This window comes from Lemur catta, chromosome 22 (genome assembly GCF_020740605.2).
Source record: "Lemur catta isolate mLemCat1 chromosome 22, mLemCat1.pri, whole genome shotgun sequence".
Lineage (NCBI taxonomy): Eukaryota > Metazoa > Chordata > Mammalia > Primates > Lemuridae > Lemur > Lemur catta.
The window spans coordinates 16,246,395-16,266,944 of record NC_059149.1 but is presented as its reverse complement, the minus strand read 5'-3'; the positions used below and the strand labels follow the sequence as shown (position 1 = coordinate 16,266,944).

The following is a 20,550-nucleotide window of genomic DNA, read 5'->3' as shown; positions in this document are numbered from 1 at the left end:
TGGGCATGGTGGTTCACGCCTGTAATCCTAGCACTCTGGGAGGCCAAGGCAGGAGGATCACTTGAGGTCCAAACGAGACCAGCCTGAGCAAGAGTGAGACCCTGTCTCTACTAAAAATAGAAAAATTAGCCAGGCGTGGTGTACACATGCCTGTAGTCTCAGCTACTTGGGAGGCTGAGGCAGGAGGATCACTTAAGCCCAGGAGTTTGAGGTTGCTGTGAGCTACGATGATGCCACTGTACTCTCCCCAGAGCGACAGAGCAAGACTTCTCTTAGTGTTATATTTTGACCTGTTCCCATGAATCAAGAATATTCTTAATGGCATCTATAATGGTGAATGCTTTCCAGGTTTCAGTTCTTTGCCCAGATCCATCAGTGGGCTCACTGTCTATGGCAACTACAGCCTTACAAAATGTCTTTCTTAAATAATAAGACTTGAAAGTCAAAATTACTCCGTGATCCTGGGCCTGCGTTATGTTAGCAGACATGAAAACAGCATTAATCTCCTTGTACATTTCCATCAGAGCTCTTGGGTGACTAGGTGCATTGTCGATGAGCAGTAATATTTTGAAAGAAATCTTTTTTTCTGAGCAATAGGTCTTAACAGTGGGCTTAAAATATTCAGTAGACCATGCTGCAAACAGATGTGCCATTATCCAGGATTTTTTGTTCCATTTATAGGACACAGGGAGAGTAGATTTAGCATACTTCTTAAGAGCCCTAGGATTTTCAGAATGGTAAATGAATATTGGCTTCAACTTAAAGTCACCAGCTGCACTAACCCCTAACAAGAGAATCAGCCTGTCTTTGAAGATTTGAAGTCAGGCATTAACTTCTTTTCTCTGGCTATGAAAGTTCTAGATGGCATCATCTACATGGAAAATAGCCACTTTCATCAGTTATCTTAGTTATGATGGATCTCCTGGATAACTTGCTGCAGCTTCTCCCTCAGCACTTGCTGCTTCACCTTGCACTTTGATGTTCTGGAAAGATGGTTTCTGTCCTTAACCTCATGAACCAGTCTCAGTTAGCTTCAGACTTTTCTTTTGCAGCTTCCTCACCTCTCTCGGCCTTCACAGAATTGAAGAGAGTTAGGGGCCTTGCTCTGAATGAGGCTTTGGCTTTAGGAAATGCTATGGCTGGTGTGATCTTCTATCCAGACCACCCAAACTTTCCTCTGTATCAGCAATAAGGCTGTTTCACTTTCTTATCATTTATATGTTCCCTAGAGTAGCACATTTAATTTCCATCAAGAACTTTTCTTCTGCTTTCACAAATTGGCTAACTATTTGGCACAAGAAGCCTAGTTTTGGCCTGCCCTGGCTTGTGACATACCTTCTTCACTAAGCTTCATCATTTCTAGATTTGATTTAAATAGAGAGATGTACAACACTTCCTTTCACTTGAACACTTAGAGGCCACTGTAGATTCATTAGTTGGCCTAATTTCAGTATTGTTGTGTGTCAGGGAGAAGGGAGGCCAGGGCAGAGGGACAGAGATGGGGCTGGTCGGCAGAGCTGTCAGAACACACATGACATTTATTGATAAAGTTTGCTGTCCGATCTGGGTACAGTTTGCGATGCCTCAAAACAACGACAATAGTAACATCAAAGATCACTAATCACAGATCACCACAACAGATGCAAAAGTTGATCATAAGAATTGGGCCATTCTTGTCATACCTAACTAAAACAGAGTGGAGAAGCCAGGGGGGAAAAGGCATTCAGGGTACAAAACATTGCTGCAAGAATGTCATTCTCTGCAAGCCTGACTGCTAAAACTGCTTGTCGCAACCTGAAACCAGTTTTATCTATAGCTTCTGAGATAACAGGCTGCAGCTCTTGGACTAATTTTGCCCACTGCTGTCATTCACAAATCAGAGCTTGCCAGCTCTCCAGACCCTTACTAGGGCCAGTGAACTTTCTCAAAGAGCAGTATCTAACACTTCTCCTTTTTTATAAAACATCTAACCTTCTCTTTGTTCTTCGGACATACTGAAGACCATCCGATCTGTGTGTATGTCCCAAATTGCAATTCTTTCTTCCCAAATAAAGCATTATCTTTAGAGATTTGTCTCAACATTTTCCTTTTCTTTTTTCTTTTTTTAGAGTCAAGGTCTCACTACATTGCCCAGGCTGGTCTTGAACTCCTGAGTTCAAGTGATCCTCCTGCGTCAGCTGCCAGAGTAGCTGGGACTACAGGTGTGTGCCACTGCACCTGCCTGATTTCTAAAAAAAAATTTTGTAGAAATGGGGTCTTGCTGTGTTGCCCAGGCTGAAAAAAACTTATTAACTTTTTTATTTATCAAATTTTATTCACCCTTAAATATATGTAGTTTATTATACATATCAGTTATACCTGGAAACAACTATTAAAGATAAAACATCCTTCCCAATCTTGTCCATCTTGCAGACTTCTCATTATCCTTTAAAATTCACCTCCAGCATCACTTCCTCTGTGACCTTTTCCAGATCCTCTCTTTACTGACCAAAATTTGCTTTTTCCTCCTGTGTGTTCTCCTTGCACCTTAGATCATCATTTCTCCGTTAGAGTTCATGCTGACTTTATAGCTTGTATTTATGTCATATAATTTCTTTGCTGTATTTTCTCTTTAGCTATGCTGGGAACCATTCCCATTGATATTCCAGCCAACATTAAGATGTTTAGAAAAGTTCATGATAAAAATAACATCCTAAAGATTACACAACCAGCATCTTGAGCTCTTAAGCAGAAGGTACTACAGAAACGTAATAAATAAATCATAAAGAAATGCATAAAGCTCTTGTTTCACCAAAGACAAGCAACTCCTCAAGACATAAACGTGTAATGCCCGTGGAAAGCAGAGGGGACCATGCAGTTTAATTAATGTGACAGTAAAGCGAAGGCTGGGAGTAAAGAGACCTTGTCTTGAACTTGGTTTTTGTGCGATTGTCTTTAAAAATGTCTCCCCTGCACAGTGCCTTAGACACTTCAAGCATTGATTAGAAATTGGCAGTTATAAAATACTTCATTTTCAGACTTGAGTCAAGTCTTAAAGCTAGAGAAACTCAGGCCCCCAGGTACTTTCTAGGACTTGGAGAAGGAATATTGTAAATCTAAGATCACTCTCTTTTTCTTCATAAAATCTTCTGGGTGATCTTGGAAAAGTCAATTAACCTACTATTTTCAATGATTTCATCTACCAATCTAATGAACTAAAGGTCAAAAGACAGGACTAGACCACACTCCCCTTCCACAGGTAAGTCAACCTCTTGAACTTGAGTTTCCTTATTTTGTAAATGGGGACAGCAAGATTCACTGTCTGAATCACAACATGAAAATATTTTAAAAACCTAAGACATGACCCAGCAATTCCCCTCCTAGATATACACCTAAGAGAGAAGAAAATGTGTTCACACAAACACTTGTGCTCTAGCACCAACTTTGTGCATGGATGTTGAAAGCACTTTCATTCACAACAAAGAGTAGAAACAACCCAAATGTCCACCAATTGCTGGATAGACAAACAGGCTGCCTGTTCCTTACTAAAGATGCCAGACAGGCGGCACACGACTGAGAGTGAAAGTCTTACCTGAGTGTACAAGTGACTTGGGAAAACTTTCTGAGATTATCATAGCTCTTAATAACTAAACAATGCTATAATTTCTATCAATCCAAAAAGCAATGACTAAGGACATTGTTTACAGCAGGGGACATCAAACAGCAATCACATTGCAGCTTCAGCAATTGCCAAAGAGAAAACATGACTTCTAGCCTGAGGATTCTGGCTTGTTTCGTGTTTCCTTTACTTTTAAATGCAGACAGATTTCCTGAGGAGATCTACAGATGCAAGAACAAGTGAAATAGTAAAATTTATTTCTTAAAAGTCTAATTTCAGCCTACCTCAAGATCCCAGATTTTACCAAGAGCTGGATATGACCAACTTAAAAGCCTAAGAAGAGGTTTAATGACCTCTTTGCCATACTCAGTAGCCTCTGCACACTTTTGGAGATCTTCAGTTCTTGTCCGTGGCCCTTGGAACAACGGTTGTATTGTCTTAACTTCCTGCCACCTTTCCGGATGAGGGGAGCTGGGAAAAGCATGGCGACCACGAATCTGCCCTGCTGCAGCCAGGAGGAGTCCACTGAAGGCAGCCCCCAGCTCTGGACACAGAGCATATTGTTGTTCTCAGCCAAAACAAACACTTCCCCATCTTGGAGGCCCACTGAGCGACAAGTAGCTTTTGATGGAGACATCACTCCCCCAGGGAGCTGTTTGTCTAGAGGCTGGGGGGCAGCGGGAACAAGCTTGTCTGCCAAGATGCTGCGCTATCATATTTTTACTTCCTGCAACGTGAGCTTCATGAGTGTGGGCAGAAGCCATTACCCTGGCACTTTAAAAGGAAAGTTGCTTCTGAAACCAGATTCTTCTTGGCAGAGCTCTGACATGCCTTTATTAGGGCTGATGAAATAATCAGCCGAGGCTTTCGCTCACTTTGACAGACCTTTCTGACCAGAAAAGGGAGAGGAACCCGGCCAAGCTCTGAATTCCGCCAATCGTAGCTATCAGAGACACTGGGAGAGATTCGGTAATTTCTCGGGACTGAGGAATTCTTTTGGAAAACTGAATTCCTGCTGTAAAAAACACACCATTGGGAAGCAACATCAAACGAAGGCACTTGTTAAGCCATTGCCAAGAAACAGAAGTGCGTCTTTTCAAGCTGATCCAAATTTGGAGAAACCCGGAGAGTGTAACCCTCCATAAATGGAATTTTTTACTCAGGGAATTGTGACGGTGCTCCTTTAAAATCACTGACGACGTTTGAATGATTTCTGTCTGTCCAGCATGCCTTTCTACACCAAACCCTGCTATCCTGAGCCCCGTTTCAGAGGCTCAGTTGCCGGGAGCGCAAGGACAGCCTCGACATAAACCCGAGGTGTCTCCCCACGCTGTGTCTTATTAACTCTCAGCCTCAGCCTTAAGGAGAAAAATCTCACAAAACAGTGAAAAATAAGCAGCTTGGGAAACTGGAAGACGTTTGCTCCTTTTCTGCCCAGGCAGCCTCAGTTTGGTGTAGAAAACGGAATTTGGTGTTTTATAGTGGTCTAGCAAAGAAACTGCATTGCGCCCTCTGCCCACTTGTCATGTTAGGGGTGGGCACAGACTGACAAGCGTGAGAGAGGGAGGCACTCAGGAAGGTGACTGTGCAGTCCCAGCAGTTTGCAGGCAGGGCCTTCAGGGGCTGAGCTGGGCAGGCGCCTTGGGCATCTCCCATGTGCCTCTCTGACAGCCCCCCAAGGTCGGCGGTGTGGCAAAGCCCTGGCTTGGGTGGAACAGATAAACTGAGAGAGAGTGTTCTCTCTCTGGGGCACTGTCACTCTGGGAGTGCATTTAGGGTAATTCAATTAAAAATGGTTCTAATAACATTTGCGTGCATCTGTTACAACTCACTTCGTCACTATGCATTGCAGAGAGGTAGCATGACACGGCTAAGAAAATATGAAATGTCCCTTTGATTAATTTCTGATGTTAACAATAGAGTACTATGCAGTCACTCTTGCAGGGGAAGCTGCTCAGTACAGGAAAAATAAATACCAGCTTTAGTGTGAGAGACAGAGGCTGTGTGAATTCATGTGTAATGGCCGTGCAACATTCACCAGAAACTACAGCAAGGCGGTGCTGGGGTAGAGAGGCACTGGATTTGAATACAGAAGCCTGAGTCCCGTCACTCAGCAGCTATAAGGACTCTCTGGCAAGTCACTTTTTCTCTCTGGGCTCACTGTCATCATGCTCTGCAGGTGGGGACATTGTACGCATAGAGGGTGGTTGAGAGAGAAGAGGTATGAAAGTGCTTTGCCAACTGTAAAGATCTGTGTCATTTGTGTGACATCATTTTTCCTAAGCAACTAAAACATTTTAAGATGAAAATGTCTAAAAAAATAGACATTTATGCATCATTGTAAATGTCATCAATGCATTTATTGAGCACCTACTGTGTACAGTACAAGGGGCTAAGGAACAGAGAAACAAAGTGGGTTAGGATATGGCTGCAGTTGTCAAGCGGCTTACAGTTAACTTAGTGAAAAAGAATATACTTATATTAAGAAAAAAACCAGTGCCTACCTTCCAGGTCAAGAATGATCCAGCAGCAAGTGAGGACAGAGGAGAAAGGGCCACTGGCTTTCATGAGCAGGGTAAGACTTCAGCTGAACTTTCAGGGACAGCCAAGTTGCTGATGGGTGTCCAGTCAACATCTGGCCATGCACATGGTGAGTGTACTTCGTAGACGATGGAAGGCACACAGCCTAGACTCTAGTCCTGGATTTACACTCTCACCTATCAACTCACTTTTCCAGACCTTAATTTTCTCTCAAGATGTAGATTACCTGCCTAGATTTCTCCATATAGTAGAGACATGTTGTAAGAAGGTAAAGTAATATTTCAAATACCAGGACTTTAAGTCTTTTGGTGCAGAGAAGTCAGGTAAACAAAGAGATTATTGTATTATTCATAGTTTTCCAATATTTTCATCAGATACCAAACTAAAAACTTCTGTTCACACAACCCAGGGAGTCCATGAACAATAGATCACCAGTGTTCATGAATTCCTTTTTGATGCTCAGACCACAAGGGTATGCGAATGAAAACGAGACAAAGGACCCAGACGCGATGCCAGTTTCTGTTCGCTAAATTGAATGGTGTCCATTTACAGACACACTGAAACCAATCAGAGCCAAGCTCTGGCCACTCTCGGGACTTGCGGCATACTCTTAACATCACTCCAGGAATACTGAGTGTTTCTTTCCTGTATCCTTTCTTCCCCATCATGGTAACTTAGAGTTACCATGAGGGCGACATTCCAGACCACACAGGGCCTGTCCCCTTGATGGCAACAATCCCAGCCCTCCAACAAACTGCTCCCTCCCAGAGAGCAGCTCCCAGAGGCTGGTACCCTAGTGAAAAGCCCTCTTATAGCAGCACTTATGAGCCAGTGTTGTTTAGACATGGTTGTTCTACCAAAAGGACATAAATGGCTGCCATCCCCATTTAACGTTGCCCTTGGATTTCTTCATTCCAGTGCTTTCTTTAATGGGCTGGTGCCTTTTCAGAGTTGAAACAAAGGGGGCTGTTGGGTGACAAGCCAGGGCCCAGCAGCTGGCTCAGGCTAGACCTGCCTGCGGGGTTAAGGCTCCGATCAAATATGTGATTCATAGCTGGGAGGAGGCTGCCAACCCCAGCTGCAGGGTGTAGCCAGCACTGGCCAGGAAGGCGCTCTCTGCTCTGTGCCCCGTGTGCCTTGTGTGCCTTGTGTGCCTTCCCTGCTAGGAGCCCAGCTCCCGCCCCTCCTCCCCCAGCCCTGTCTCCACATGGAACTGTTCCTTTGGCCAACACCCAGAGAGCGCCTTCATTCTACCCATGTTCGTTCAATCAGGTACTTGAAACGGCACATGACTCATGTCAGACTCGGCCAAGACCAACAGCATTAGGGCTTCTATTGTTCGAGAGCTGACTCCAAGTCCCACGAACAGTTTCAATGAGTGGAGCCCTTGTTGCTTACATTGCAGCTCTCTAAAGTCATGGAAAGAAATGACCACACAGAAGCGACAGAGAAGCCAAGACACGAGTAGCACAACCTCGTTCTTCCTTAAACAGCATCTCTGGAAAATCATCTTGAAGAATTTTCCTCTGAGAACTGACCATCGTCACCAAGTTGTGTTTGTTGCAAGGGATAGATCAATCGATGCAGAGTTTAGCTTCAAATGCAAAGACTGGCAATGCCACTCCAGGGACTAGTAAGGACCTCTGGATGAATTTATCATTTAACTCCAGTCTGCTGTCAATGTCAATTGTGGTTTGAGGCTAGCCTCAGGATTTCCATCTGCGGAGAAAAGCAGCCTGTATCTCCCAATGGAAATATTAATAAAATGAGTTGTCCTGAGACCTAAAACCAAGGAGCAGTACCAGTAAGGGACCATTAAAAGTTTGATGGACTAATACTCTGCAAGCAATGCAAATGATGCTTTAATGCCTGGGTAAAGCATGATGAAACCTCATCAATTCTCTGAGTCAAAGGAGAAGTCAGGTTGCTTCCTCTCTTTAAGAACATTCCTGTTGACATACTGCTAAGTAAGAAACGCAGAGTGCTCTTGCATCTGGTAATTTCTGTGCAAGAAAGTAGAACATACTTGTGTCTGCTCATCTGGGCACAAATATAGGAAGGATTGAGCAGAAACTGGTGAGTTCGGTGTCTATGGGGAGTGCGTGGGCACAGAGGGACAGGATGGAGGAATGGAGTTGGGTAGAAGCCATCGGGAAGTGACTGCTCTGAATACACCTTTTTGAATAGTTTGCCTTTGAGTGGCATGTTATGTTTTGCATATTCAAAATAAATTAAACCAACAAAGCTGAAGGATGGGGCACAGAAAATGCCTGTTTTTCCTTTAGGGAAACTGAAACTTGTCTATATCACCATAGTGGTGAAAATAGTCAATAAATAAAGAATCTAAATAAAGGGCTCTTAAAGTCTTTCTGACTTTTTAAGGGCTCTGCCATAAACTCTGAAATTGAACTACACAATTTAGAAAAGGGTATACAGCTTCCTCACCCTTGGAGGTCTTTGAAAAGAGAACGGACACACACAAGGGTCTATGTAATCTCAGTAAAGGGGTGACGGACGTGAATACCCTTTCAGGGTTGTGGGATGTCATCAGGGCTGGATCCAGGCACCACGTGGGGTTTGTCTCTGGATCTTGTGTCCTCATTTCCTGCCTTCTCTTCCCTCCTTAAACCTCTGTGTTCATTCAATTCCCTCAACCTGTATCCATGCCTGATCACCCCAGACAAGGCAGGAGGGCAGGAGTCTGAAGAGCAACCTTGAAGTCCATTACAGCACGTAGCTTGATAGTGCAAGCACCTCTGGTGTCCAGGATGGTTTGTTTTAGAAAAAAGCTGTGATCACCTCTGGTGAAGGAGCTGGAAAGATTTGAATCCAGCATTTAGAATATGTGGTCAATGTTTGTGTCCAAATCGTTATGGAGATGGCCTAATACCAAGCGAGCCTACTGGTGAGAAGAAAAGTCCTTTGCTTCCCCCACGTAAACTTGGGATGGGTGCAGTCAGGTCCTGGGAAGAAAGATCCAGAAGAGGAAAGACTGAGTATCCAAGATCCAGTAAGTATCTAGGTGGTCAGAGACGTTCTCGCCCAACCCCAGTTCCTCCTAAATCAACGATACCAGTTTTGAGTAAATTTGGACTCCTTTCCTGGGGCCCTGGAACCCATCAGGCCCAACGACTTTTCCAGGGTACAAGTCCTCCTCCTAGGACATCCCTGAAACTAAAGCTGCCCCTTTGCCTGTATTAACGAGCCCTGGAAAAGACAGAGAGTGATTCGTCAAGACATTTACTCCATGGCACCTGCCCCAAACATTTTATTCTTGTCTTTTATTTTCAGCAATGACATCAGTTGGCTTAAGTTCTGGTTTCTAATGAATCGATTCCATCCACAGCCCCCTCTCTTTAATATGGCAAGTGGATTTTCATTACAAATGCTCTATTTTAGAGAGATTTGGCAAGCTCCTCCTTAGCTCTCCAAAGATTTTGAGATATTCGGCAAAGTGAGAAAGGGCTGCCTCATTTATTGGTTATGTATTTAAAGAGCAAACTTCAGGGAACTCATTAAAGTAACATGTGTCTTCCCTCTTCAAACTCTTCCTAATTTTTTGTGTACATGTGTACGTCTCAAAAGTTTTCTTCAGCCCTAAGCGCTTGGAATCCAGGAAGTGCTATATAAAGTGGTAACTACAGCTCCCTGGAGCCCAGTCTTTTTAGATCTGAGCCATATGTTACGATAAATAAATAATCCCAGAAGCACCTCTCTGGCTTCTGGCAAGGACGTAATGATTTAGATGTGAGGCTGCATAACGCCTACATTAAAACAAACAAACAAAAAAAAAAAAAATAGGAGAAGCAGAAAGATTCTGCATCTTGGTATGAAAATGGGAAAGGTCCATTAACAACAAAAATTACATATGTGGAAAAGATATGGGGGCGACTTGACTCAGAGCTGGAGAGAAGAAACACTGGAGATTTAAATACCAGTAGTTGGGTTTAAAGCCAAGAATAAAAGGGAGATGAGCTCATGGACAGCAGGAGTATTAAATAGCCAGGTGCTATGCAACCTGATTTTTTTTTAACCTCAGTCCTATAGAACAAACTACTGTTTCTGAACTTAATTTATTTTGTGCTAGAGCTTTCTATAAGATAGAGCTGTGCATCCCAGGTGTATTTTTAGGTAACAACAACAACAACAAAAACCCAGTTATATTGAACCTCGGAATTTAGTGGGACTGAAGTTCTTTGCCGAAGGTAGTACTCGTAGCCACATGGCTAATCATTTATGGCAAAGGCCAAACCATAGAGATGAATGGGTGGCAATTGCCCTGCAGAAGCACTTGATGGACTAAGGCTTGAATGCTACACGCTTGGGTCTCACCCATGGTAGATATAACAAATTGCTCTGTATTTTTAAAAAATACCTTTTTTTTCTTTTTTAAACTGCTATTGGGACATTATTCAATGCCTTCAAACAAGGAATCCTTGACAAATTGCCTTCAGAACCAAGCACTGGGCAAAGGTTTTTTTCCCTCCTGATGAGCTGAACTGTTTCCTAAAACTACACACACACACAAAATGCTGCAACTAGCTGTTTTTCTTTTTCCTGGCTGGTGGGTAGCTGAGAAGTAAGTTTTATGTTTAATTGCTCTCATTCTTCCCAATCAGAATTTATTGCTATAGTTTCTTCTTTTTCCACCTTTACTTCTTGGTTCACTTTGGTTCTGAAAACTGTTTTTACAAGCTCAATTATTTTTTTGCTGAAGTGGGTGGCATACAAAAAAGGTGCAATTAATTCAGGGATTAAAAATGCGCCTCCTGAGATATGTGTTTCCAAATGGCACTGCATTCCCTTGGCAGAAGGTTTGCCCTTCTCTCTCCATTATTTATTTACTTGCAGTGAAAAAGGACAAGAAAGCAAAAGACAGCAAATGGAGGGCAGAAGGTTTGCCTGGAAAATTCCAAGGAACTAATAACTGACAAAATAATACTCTCTGAAACAGATCGGTCCTAGGGAGAATTATTATTTCCATATTCAAAGACTCTTTTTTTTTCTCTTGTACAAACAGAGTTGGGAGCTAGTTTTAGCCAGCTCTTCCCTCAATGCTGAAGCAACAACTGAAATTACAAACGTGCCTCCAGGTCCTGTCTTCCCCACCGATGCATGGAAATGTGGATGTGTTTACATGCAGTCAGAGGCTGGAAGGCAGAACTTGTAAAACAGTGACATTAATATGCAGAAAGGCACCTGGGAGAGTTCCCCGTCCTGCTTGCTAGCGACTTCCCTAGATGTTTAGGACATCCATTAAGATCTCTGCATTTGTTTTAAATTGTCCACAGTTATTAACAAGGTTTTAGAAATTAATTAGTTTGCTAGTGGGAAGATTACCTATTAGGTAGAAATACAAAGGTCTTGGGGCGATTTCTCTTCCAGTAGGTAATGCCTGGCTTTTTGTCGGTGTGTTTAGTTTGGAGGAGGAAAGATGGGGTACCTCCTTATTCTCATTGTGCATTTTTAAAGGAGTGGGAACAAATACTGACTATAGTAGATAGTAGGTGCCAATAAATGTGTTAAAAGAGACCTGAAGGAGCTTAGAACAGCAGAGAGAGTGCTGGTCTGGGAGTTGGAACACCTGAACTCTCTTCTTGCACTGCAATTATCTAGTGCAGTAGGAACAGGGCTGCTTTCCAGCTGGCTCCTCATTCATGCTTAGCTTTCTCCCCGCCCCTAGAGGCTGATCTTTCAGAGTGCACCTCCCAAGCTCCCTGCTGTCCCCATAAACTTGGAGAGGCAGGTGGAAAACAGGCAGAGCCATCTCCAGCGGTAGAGACCTGGATGCAGATACCTTGTGCAGGTGGCCCCTAGGGTTCTGCAGTCCCGGCCCTGAGCCCTTGCTTTGGCTTCATCAGCCTTTGTTCCCTTAACCCTGCCCACACCTCACTAAGTGGTGCCCTTAAGGTCAAAGTGGTCCCCTTAAGGTCTTTTCATGTGAATCACCTGGAGTGGATTCTGTTTTCAGCCAGACCTCTGATTGATACAAATGGGGACCAGTTGTAACAAACTGGAAATGGATTTGGAGCAGTGGGCTTGAATTCCAAACCACCGGAATTCACTGGATTCTTTCCAGAGGCTGCCAGGTGGGAAGAGAAGCAGGGCAGATTGACTGCTTCCCACGTGCCTGGACCTTCTAGACAGCTGCTCTAGCTCATGAGACGTGCAAGACCAAGGACACTTCAAGCGAGCTTGGCCACTGTTGCAGAAGTTTATACTCCATTTTACCCACCAAAGATGTTAATAATGCTCATAGGCACTTGAGGATAAAATTTAAAATTTTTTAAATGGAGTTTTTTCTTTTTTTTTCTTTAGTAACAATTTGACAAAAGGGTGAAGAGATTCCGTAACAGGGGAGTGAGGCCAGAGTCCAGGCTTCATTCTGTTGGCAGAACTGTCCTCAGGACCTTGCAGGGAGCTAGAAATGTACATAATTACAGGACAAAACCCAGGAGGACTTGGCAAGGAGGGGAGGCCAGAGGCTTTCGTATTTATATATTTTATATATATATTACATCCAAGTATGCCAGTCATCTGTACCATTTCCCAGGGAGACACGGATGCGTCCAAGGTAAGGCCGGAGGGGGCTCGGGCAGGGAGGGGGCAGGCTGGGGCCTGGCTCACAGAAGCTGCAGGAGCTGCAGCGAGTGGAGCAGAGCCCCGGGCTCGGCGGACGCCAGGTACTGGCAGCACAGCCAGTCCTCCAGCTCCACGCCGCGCCTGCGGTCCACCGCCTTCTCGGCAAACTTCATCATCACCAGGGCGCGCTTCACGTCGATCCAGTTGTGCAGGGTGCCGCGCAGCGCCTCCTCCGAGGCGGCCGGGGGCTCCACCAGGTCGCGCCGGGGCCCCCACAGCAGGCACTGCAGCACGCGCTTGGCCTCGCCGATGCGGATGCGCTTGATGGGGTCGGCCTCGAGCAGCAGGTGCGCCAGCTGCTGCAGGCCCGGCGAGTAGAGCGACAGCGCGGGCAGCGGGGGCAGGTCCTCCGGCCGGTAGTCCCGCTCCCGCAGCCGGGCCCGCACCTCGAACGGGTTGGGCTGGTGCAGCAGCTCGTAGATGAGGATGCCCGTCTGGAACTCATCGAACTTGCGGTACTGGGAGGCCGACACGATCTCGGGGGCCAGCCGGGCCTGGCTCCGCTGCTGCTGCGGGTTGCTGGTGCCGCCGGGCTTCTGCTTGGCTTTCAGGAAGTTGCTGATGATGAGCCGGGGCAGCTGCTTCTCCCCGGGCTCCCCGCCGGGGGCGGCGGCGGGGACGGGAGCTGCCCCGGGGGCGGCGGCGGGGCCTGCGGCAGAGGGGCCCGGGGCCGCGGGCGCGGGCGGGGCGTTGGTGGCAGGGGCGGCCTGCGGGGCGCAGTGCACCAGGAGCAGGTTCTCCAGGCACAGGTCGCGGTGGATGATGCCGTGCTCCTTCAGGTGCTCCAGCCCGTTGCAAAGCTGCAGCAGCAGGAAGCACACGCGCCGCTCGTAAGCCTCGGGCTCGGCCTGGTGGCTGGCCGCAGAGTCCCGCACGAAGTCGGAGGCGGTCTGGTGGGGCACCTCGCGGGTGATGACCACCACGCAGTCCTGCTCCTGGGCGGGCGGCTGTGAGGGCGGCCCGGGCGCGGGCTCCTTGGGCGCGTCCGGGGAGGTGAGCATGCTGGAGGGCACCGAGGCGACGAAGTGGCCACAGTCCTGCTGGATGTTGAAGTGCACCGGCACGGACGGGCTGCAGTAGGAGGCCGTTTTGGGCTCAGGGGTTTTGCAGATCTGTGGCGAAAAAGGAGAAGTGAGGACAAGAGTGGAATCTGTGGTTCTGTCCAACAAATGGTGTGGGGACATGTGGGTCTCCACGCGCAAAAAAAGGTCAACTTAACACATTAACTGCTATGTGAGTTGTATTTAACTCACGCTAGTTTTGAGCCCGGTGCCTTGTGAAGCATATGAAGACTCGATTCTCCCAAACAAATTAAGTATGTCGTGAGTCACATAAAACTCAATTGGTGTGCAGTGTAAAAATGGATTCTAGCACCGTGTGAGTTGCATATAACTCCCACAGAGAAAACAAAACAAAACAAAATAACAAATTTTTCATTCAATTAGAAAGGATCGTTTTGTTTTCGAAGTTTTTATTCTATGAATAAAAACTGTGGCCCCCGGGGGAAAAAATGTTTTTCTAGTGTGGCAGTTAATGTGTTAACCTCTTCCCCTACACAAAAATTAACTCAAAGTGGATCACGCAGACATAAGGGTAAGAGCTAAAATATACACATCTTAGAAGAAAATATAGGAGGGAATCTTTGAGACCTTGGATTGGGCAAATATTTCTTAGATACCACACCAAAAGCATCAAACATAAGAGAAAAAATAATTCAGAAACTTAACTTCAAAATCTAAAACTTTTGTCCTTCTAAAGACACCATTAAAAAAATGGAAAGGCAAGTAATAGACTAGGAGAAAATATTTGCCAAACATGTATCTGATAAAGGACATCTAGAATTTACAAAAATCCCTCACAACTCAGTGATACAAAGAAAACCCGATCAAAAACTAGGCAAAACCTATGAAAATTTACACAGGAATCAGCCTCACTCCCATCCCTGTCACCTGAAACAGCATCTGCCTGATGGGTTTGACTGTTGGTCTGCTCCCTTCTTAGGGAATCTCAGGGGCTGGCCCCAAACCTTTAGGATTGGCCGAGTTCTCTTAGGCTGCCCTAGTTTCTAGATCCAGGTACATACTCAGTGCTTACTAGCTGGCATGACTTGCAAGGCTGATTCTAGTGGTGCTGCTATGTGGGAGCCACAGACTTTTCCTCCAAGGGTGAGTCACAGTAGCTGAAAGAAAACAGAAAGCTCTTCGGGGAATAGGGAACCCTGAAGTGCCTGCCCAAAAGCACCCTCTGAACTGAAGGTAGGAATAAACAAGATGGATGATCTCAGGCTCCTCTGTGGGAAGGGTGCCTAGGGGAGTCTACACAGCTATGTCTTTCTCGCCTCTTCTGTCTCTTCTTGTACTAAAGACAGTGCCAGACACCTGAATATCTCTGCAACACCCATCCTCATCCGGCCGCCACTCAGCTGGAGAGTCTTGAGCCAGCCATCATGGCCCTCTGCCAGGCCTCAGTTGCCCTGTAATTACACTGAAAGGGACTGAAGATGGCAAATGGCCTCCTCTCTCAAATGAATATCGTACAACCTCACACATGCATTTGTTATAGAAAGGCAAGGATAGGTGTGCAATGCTAAGAAGAAAGCCATCTCACATCTACATATAAAATATTATCCTGCTACAATCCCAAAATAACCCTCCCTTGGGGCTGCTGTTTTGGAGTGATTATGAAGCAGAATTTATGAAGCACCATAATGCTAAGGAGTGATGTTTTTAGAAGTTCTATTGCAAGCACCTTTTCACAGAGATTTATTTAGATTGCGGCTATACAAACCTTCTCAGGATGAAACCTGGCATCTAAGAGTTCAGCCTCTGAGGAAATTCTTTTAAAGCTAATTGGGGGCAGGGGTGGTTAACACCTTAATTTAGTAATCTCTTTATTATAGAGGCAGAGTGGAAATAAAAGAGAAATACATTTTACCCAGACACTGCTTCCCATTATACTAACAAAAATGATTTTGGAATACATGTCTAAAGGGCATTGTTTCAGGATCTTTCTTATTCTAGCCTACCAAATTGTACTAGGTTTTCAAATGATAGTCATCGGTCATTTAAAAGGAGATTTGGGAGGGGTTCTCAAAAAAAGAGTCTTGCATATAGTGCTGCAAAAATTGGATAGCCGTATGCAGAAGAAGGAAACTGGACCCCTGTCTCTCACCATACATAAAAATCAACTCAAGATGGATTAAAGATTTAAACACAAGACCTGAAACTCTAAAACTAGTAGAAGAAAACAGGGAACACTTGTCAGGACATTGGTCTAGGCAAAGATTTTATGGTTAAGAACCCAAGAACATAGGCAACAAAACCAAAAATAGACAAATGGGACTATATTAAATTAAAAGGCTTCTGCCCAGCAAAAGAAACAATCAACAGAGTGAAGAGACAACCGACTGGGAGAAAATATTTGCAAACTATTAATCTGACAGGGGACTAATATCCAGAATATCAAGGGACTCAACAGTAAAATAAATAAATAAATACTCCCATTAAAAATTGGCAAAGATATGAATAGACATTTCCCAAAAGAAGACATACAAATGGCCAACAGGTATATGAAAAAATGCTAAACATCACTAATCACCAGGGAAATGGAAATCAAAACTACAATATCGTCTGTTAACCAGCCCCGGGAGCCCTGGGCCTGAGATCATGCTACAGTGCTGGATGGGGGGCAGGGGAGACAACGTGAGGAGAGGGGAGGCTTCTTCTCCATCCTCATCTTCTCCAACCACCCTCCTCTGGCCCCCACCTCCACCCTTATTTCATTTTCAGGGGGTCCTGCGCTCAGATTTTAGCTCTCAAACTTTGCACAGACCTTTGGTTCAGCTCCAATTTCAAACTTTTTGCTGAGCCAAGACTCATTTTAAACTTTGATGCCAGAGTCTCCTGCACGGGTGAAAACCCCAGTTAGAATGGTATTATTAAAAAAGACAAAAAATAACATGTTGGCAAGGATGCAGAGAAAAGGAAACTCTTATACGTTATTGGTGGGAATGTAAATTAGTTCAGCCACTCTGGAAAACAGCACGGAGATTTCTCAACAAACTAAAAATGGAACTACCATATGACCCGGAAATCCCACCACTGGATATTTATCCAAAGGAAAAGGAATCCATATATCAAAGGGCTACCTGAACTCCCATGTTTGTTGCAGCACTATTCACAATAGCAAAGATATGAAACCAACCTAAGCATCTGTCCATAGATGAAAGGATAAAGAAAATGTGGTATATGCACACAATGGAATACTATTTGGCCATAAAAAAGAATGAAATCCTGTCACTTGCAGCAATATGGATGGAACCGGAGGTCATGATACTAAGTGAAATAAGCCAGGCACAGAAAGACATATATTCCATGTTCTCATTCATACGTGGGGGCTAAAATGGTGACATGGTGGTAGAGAGTAGAATGATAGATACCAGAGGCTGGGAAGGGTGTCTGGGTGGCAGGGGTGGGTGAAGATAGATTGATTAATGGGCACAAACATACAGTTCGATTGAAGGAATACGTTCAGGTGCTCAGTAGCAGAGTAGGGTGATTATAGTTAACAACAATGTATATTTCAAAATAGAAGAGAGGACTTGAGATGTACCCAACACAGAGAAATGATAAATACTGAAGGTGATGGGTACCCTAAACACCCTCCCTTGATCACTACACATTCTATGCAGGGAACAAAATTTCACATATACCCCATAAATATATGCAAATATCGTGCATCAATGAAATAAACAGGCTGCAAAAAAGGGCCCTTGCTTCCAGTGTGAGGCCTGAAACAAGATGGGAGAGCATTGCTTTGTTCCCCCTCAGCTGGAGTCGTGCACACTGGGCGACTCAAATTTTTCCCTGCCTTGCGCATGCCCAGAAATGAATGCAAAGTGCTTTGAGTGTTAACTTTGGAATTACAAATAAATGTTAGTGGGTCAGTGATTTCACAAGTATAGAATCCACGAATAACGAGGATCCACAGTATTTGTCCCAAAGCCTGTTTTCTGCTCTGAATAACAGGGGCGGTGATAGATCTTTCTGCACAGGGCCACTGCGAGGATCAAATGGAATACTGTAGGGGTGGCTTTCAGCACCAGGCCTAGCCCACGGCTAGCACAATGGGAAGAGTTGCTATAGTGACTGCTCTTGTCATTTCGGCTGTTGCCATATGGTGTTGCAGAGCCATCCAGAGCTGGCTTGCAGGTATTGTACAAACGCAGACAGCGCAGCTGCAGAGGGGGCCTGGGAAGTGTTTTTGAGGCCCCCCCACCCTTTCTCAGGGGTATCAAAGGCCTGGGTCCCGCAAACACTTTGGGTCCAGAGCTCCGGTCTGAGCCGCTGACATTTTGCACAGAGATGTAAATGAAGGAGCAGAGTAAATGAAAACCCGGCTGGATGCATTTCAAAACCAGTGTGCTGGGCCTCTGGCAAGAAGATACACAGCTTCCTCAGAGCCCCGCAACGGAGAGGGCTGTGCAGGGCGCATGTTAACCAGTCCCGGGAGCCCTGGGCCTGAGATCATGCTACAGCGCTGGATGGGGGGCGGGGGAGACAACATGGGGAGAGGGGAGGCTTCTTCTCCATCCTCATCTTCTCCAACCGCCCTCCCCTGGCCCCCACCGCCACCCTTGTTTCATTTTCAGGGGGTCCTGCGCTCAGATTTTAGCTCTCAAACTTTGCACAGACCTTTGGTTCAGCTCCAATTTCAAACTTTTTGCTGAGCCAAGACTCATTTTAAACTTTGATGCCAGAGTCTCCTGCATGGGTGAAAATCTGGGCTAAGTCACGTCTGTTAAACACAAAAGGCCCAGCGGCTTAACACAGGTCCTTAATTACCGTACTGGAGTTCTAGATGGCTGAGAAATGAAACGGCTTTGAAAACGCACACGCAGCTGATGATTATTTTTTTCCTGCCACATATTCATGCAGTCGGGGTACAAGAGCCACCTTCATCTCCTCGCTGCTGCAGGGCACTGAGCCCACTATTTGAAGGGTCCAGCATCAGCGGTGAGCAGGTGTGAGCCGCTATTGTTAACTGGGACTTCCACAACCAAGGCTCCGTCTGATTGCAGCGCCGCTCCCTGTTTAACATGCGCAGATGAAATGAGCTCGGCCTGAGACAGGCCGCAGGCTGGCTGGGAAGGAGACCCACTCCCCCTCCTGCAGACTCCAGATGACTGTGTTCCGTCTAGACCGAAGCGCTAATGAAGTGGAACAGCTGCATGTGCGAGATGATGCTCCACTACCCCTACCCGTCACCCCCCCCCCCCCCAGTTACCAGGCTGGGCACATTTGCAAATTGATATTGTTGTTCCTGGTAATCTTGTTCCAAGAATTAGCATACTCTGCATATTTGATGCTATTTTCCCAATTTCCTTTTGCACCTGGCACAGAGATGGTCCTTGAGCTACCAAGTCTCCAGGAAAGTGAGATGGGAAAGGCCTGGGACTCTCTTCTTCAGAGGACAAAGACTTATCTTCTGGTTTCGTGTGGCTTAGGTTTCTAATGAAATAAGGAGCAATGCTTGTTCTTAACATCCTCTGGGAAAGCCGAATTTCTTCTGCATTGTTTATTGGAGAATATGGCTAATTCTACATTATTCTATGAGGCCCTGGAGTCCAAGCTGCACAGCACTGTCACTTATGGATATATGTTAAAAAACAACAACAACAACTTTTTGCCCCAAGGTTTGGGTTCAGGGGCAGAACCAGGTATCTTGTGCCCGGAGACTCCATCCCTTACTTCTTGCACTTTCTATCTCATGAGCAAGAGGAATTAAGCCTTTTTCACCAGGCTTTTTCCTCCTCAAAATGCAGAGGTAAGCTGTCTCTTGATACAGAATGAGTCCCAGGTGCAGTCCTAGGCGACAAGGCGAGAGTGACCGATGCAGTTGAACACAGGAAGGGTTCAAGGTAGAAGGACGATCCACAGATCACATTCTCAGGTTCGCTGGGGCTAGTGAAAGCCATGAACTTCCTAAACACACTTCCGTCCCCTTGGCTTTCAAGGAGCTCAAATTTAAGTCCCTTTCCTTGGACGACAACAGAACCTGGATCTGGGCCCACAGTGACAAGCCCAGGATAATCATGTTCAGCTCAGACAGGGTCCGATCACTTTTTCCTCTACTGGATACAGGGCCATCCTAAGAGGAAGAGAAACTCTGGGATTCTTTATCTTTGAATTTTGGTCGGTGGAGAGGCAGGGAAGTATAGCTTACCAGAAAAGTAGCTGCTGGGTTTAGATGATAAAGCGCCAGTGGAGTTCAAGAAATAATACCATAGAATCTCATTCGGGACGTCTGTGTGTTCTCCACCCAAATCTGCTGTCTTGGCCATAATCCCCCAGCCTTTGGGCCCTTGATTTCTGTACAATAAACTGGATCTTCCTAGTAGCCACTTCTCCAGCTTTTTCGCAGGAAGGCAGCAAGTAATTATATGTAGCCCCTTGAACATATCAAGGAGGGGTACCCAATCTCTATCTTATGGTGGTGTCACAAATTTCTTAAAAGAAAAATCTCAAAATAAAATTCACTGCAATTTCCTTGGCTAAGAATCAGACTATTTTAAAAAATTTTGCTGGTGGCCAGATGCAGTGGCTGACACCTGTAATCCTAGCACTTTGGGAGGCCAAGGCAGGAGGATCGCTTGAGTCCGGGAGTTCGAGGCCACAGTGAGCTATGATTGTGCCACTGCACTCCAGCCTGGGCGACAAAGTGAGACCTTGTCTCAAAAAACAAAACAAAACAAAACAAAACAAAACAAA

The 20,550-nt window shown here is 45.4% G+C and overlaps 1 protein-coding gene across 4 annotated transcripts in view; it reads right to left on the bottom strand.

Annotated features, from left to right (window-relative positions):
* Positions 1–12,352: 12,352 nt before the first annotated feature.
* The window catches only part of PRAG1 (PEAK1 related, kinase-activating pseudokinase 1), a 47,705-nt gene continuing 39,507 nt past the window's right edge, over positions 12,353–20,550 (bottom strand). For all 4 annotated transcript variants that reach the window (XM_045535347.1, XM_045535344.1, XM_045535345.1 and 1 more), the window contains exon 6: positions 12,353–13,893. In XM_045535347.1, coding sequence (XP_045391303.1) covers positions 12,763–13,893 — 1,131 coding nt within the window. In that variant the 3' untranslated portion in view covers positions 12,353–12,762. The remainder of the gene's footprint in view (positions 13,894–20,550) is intronic.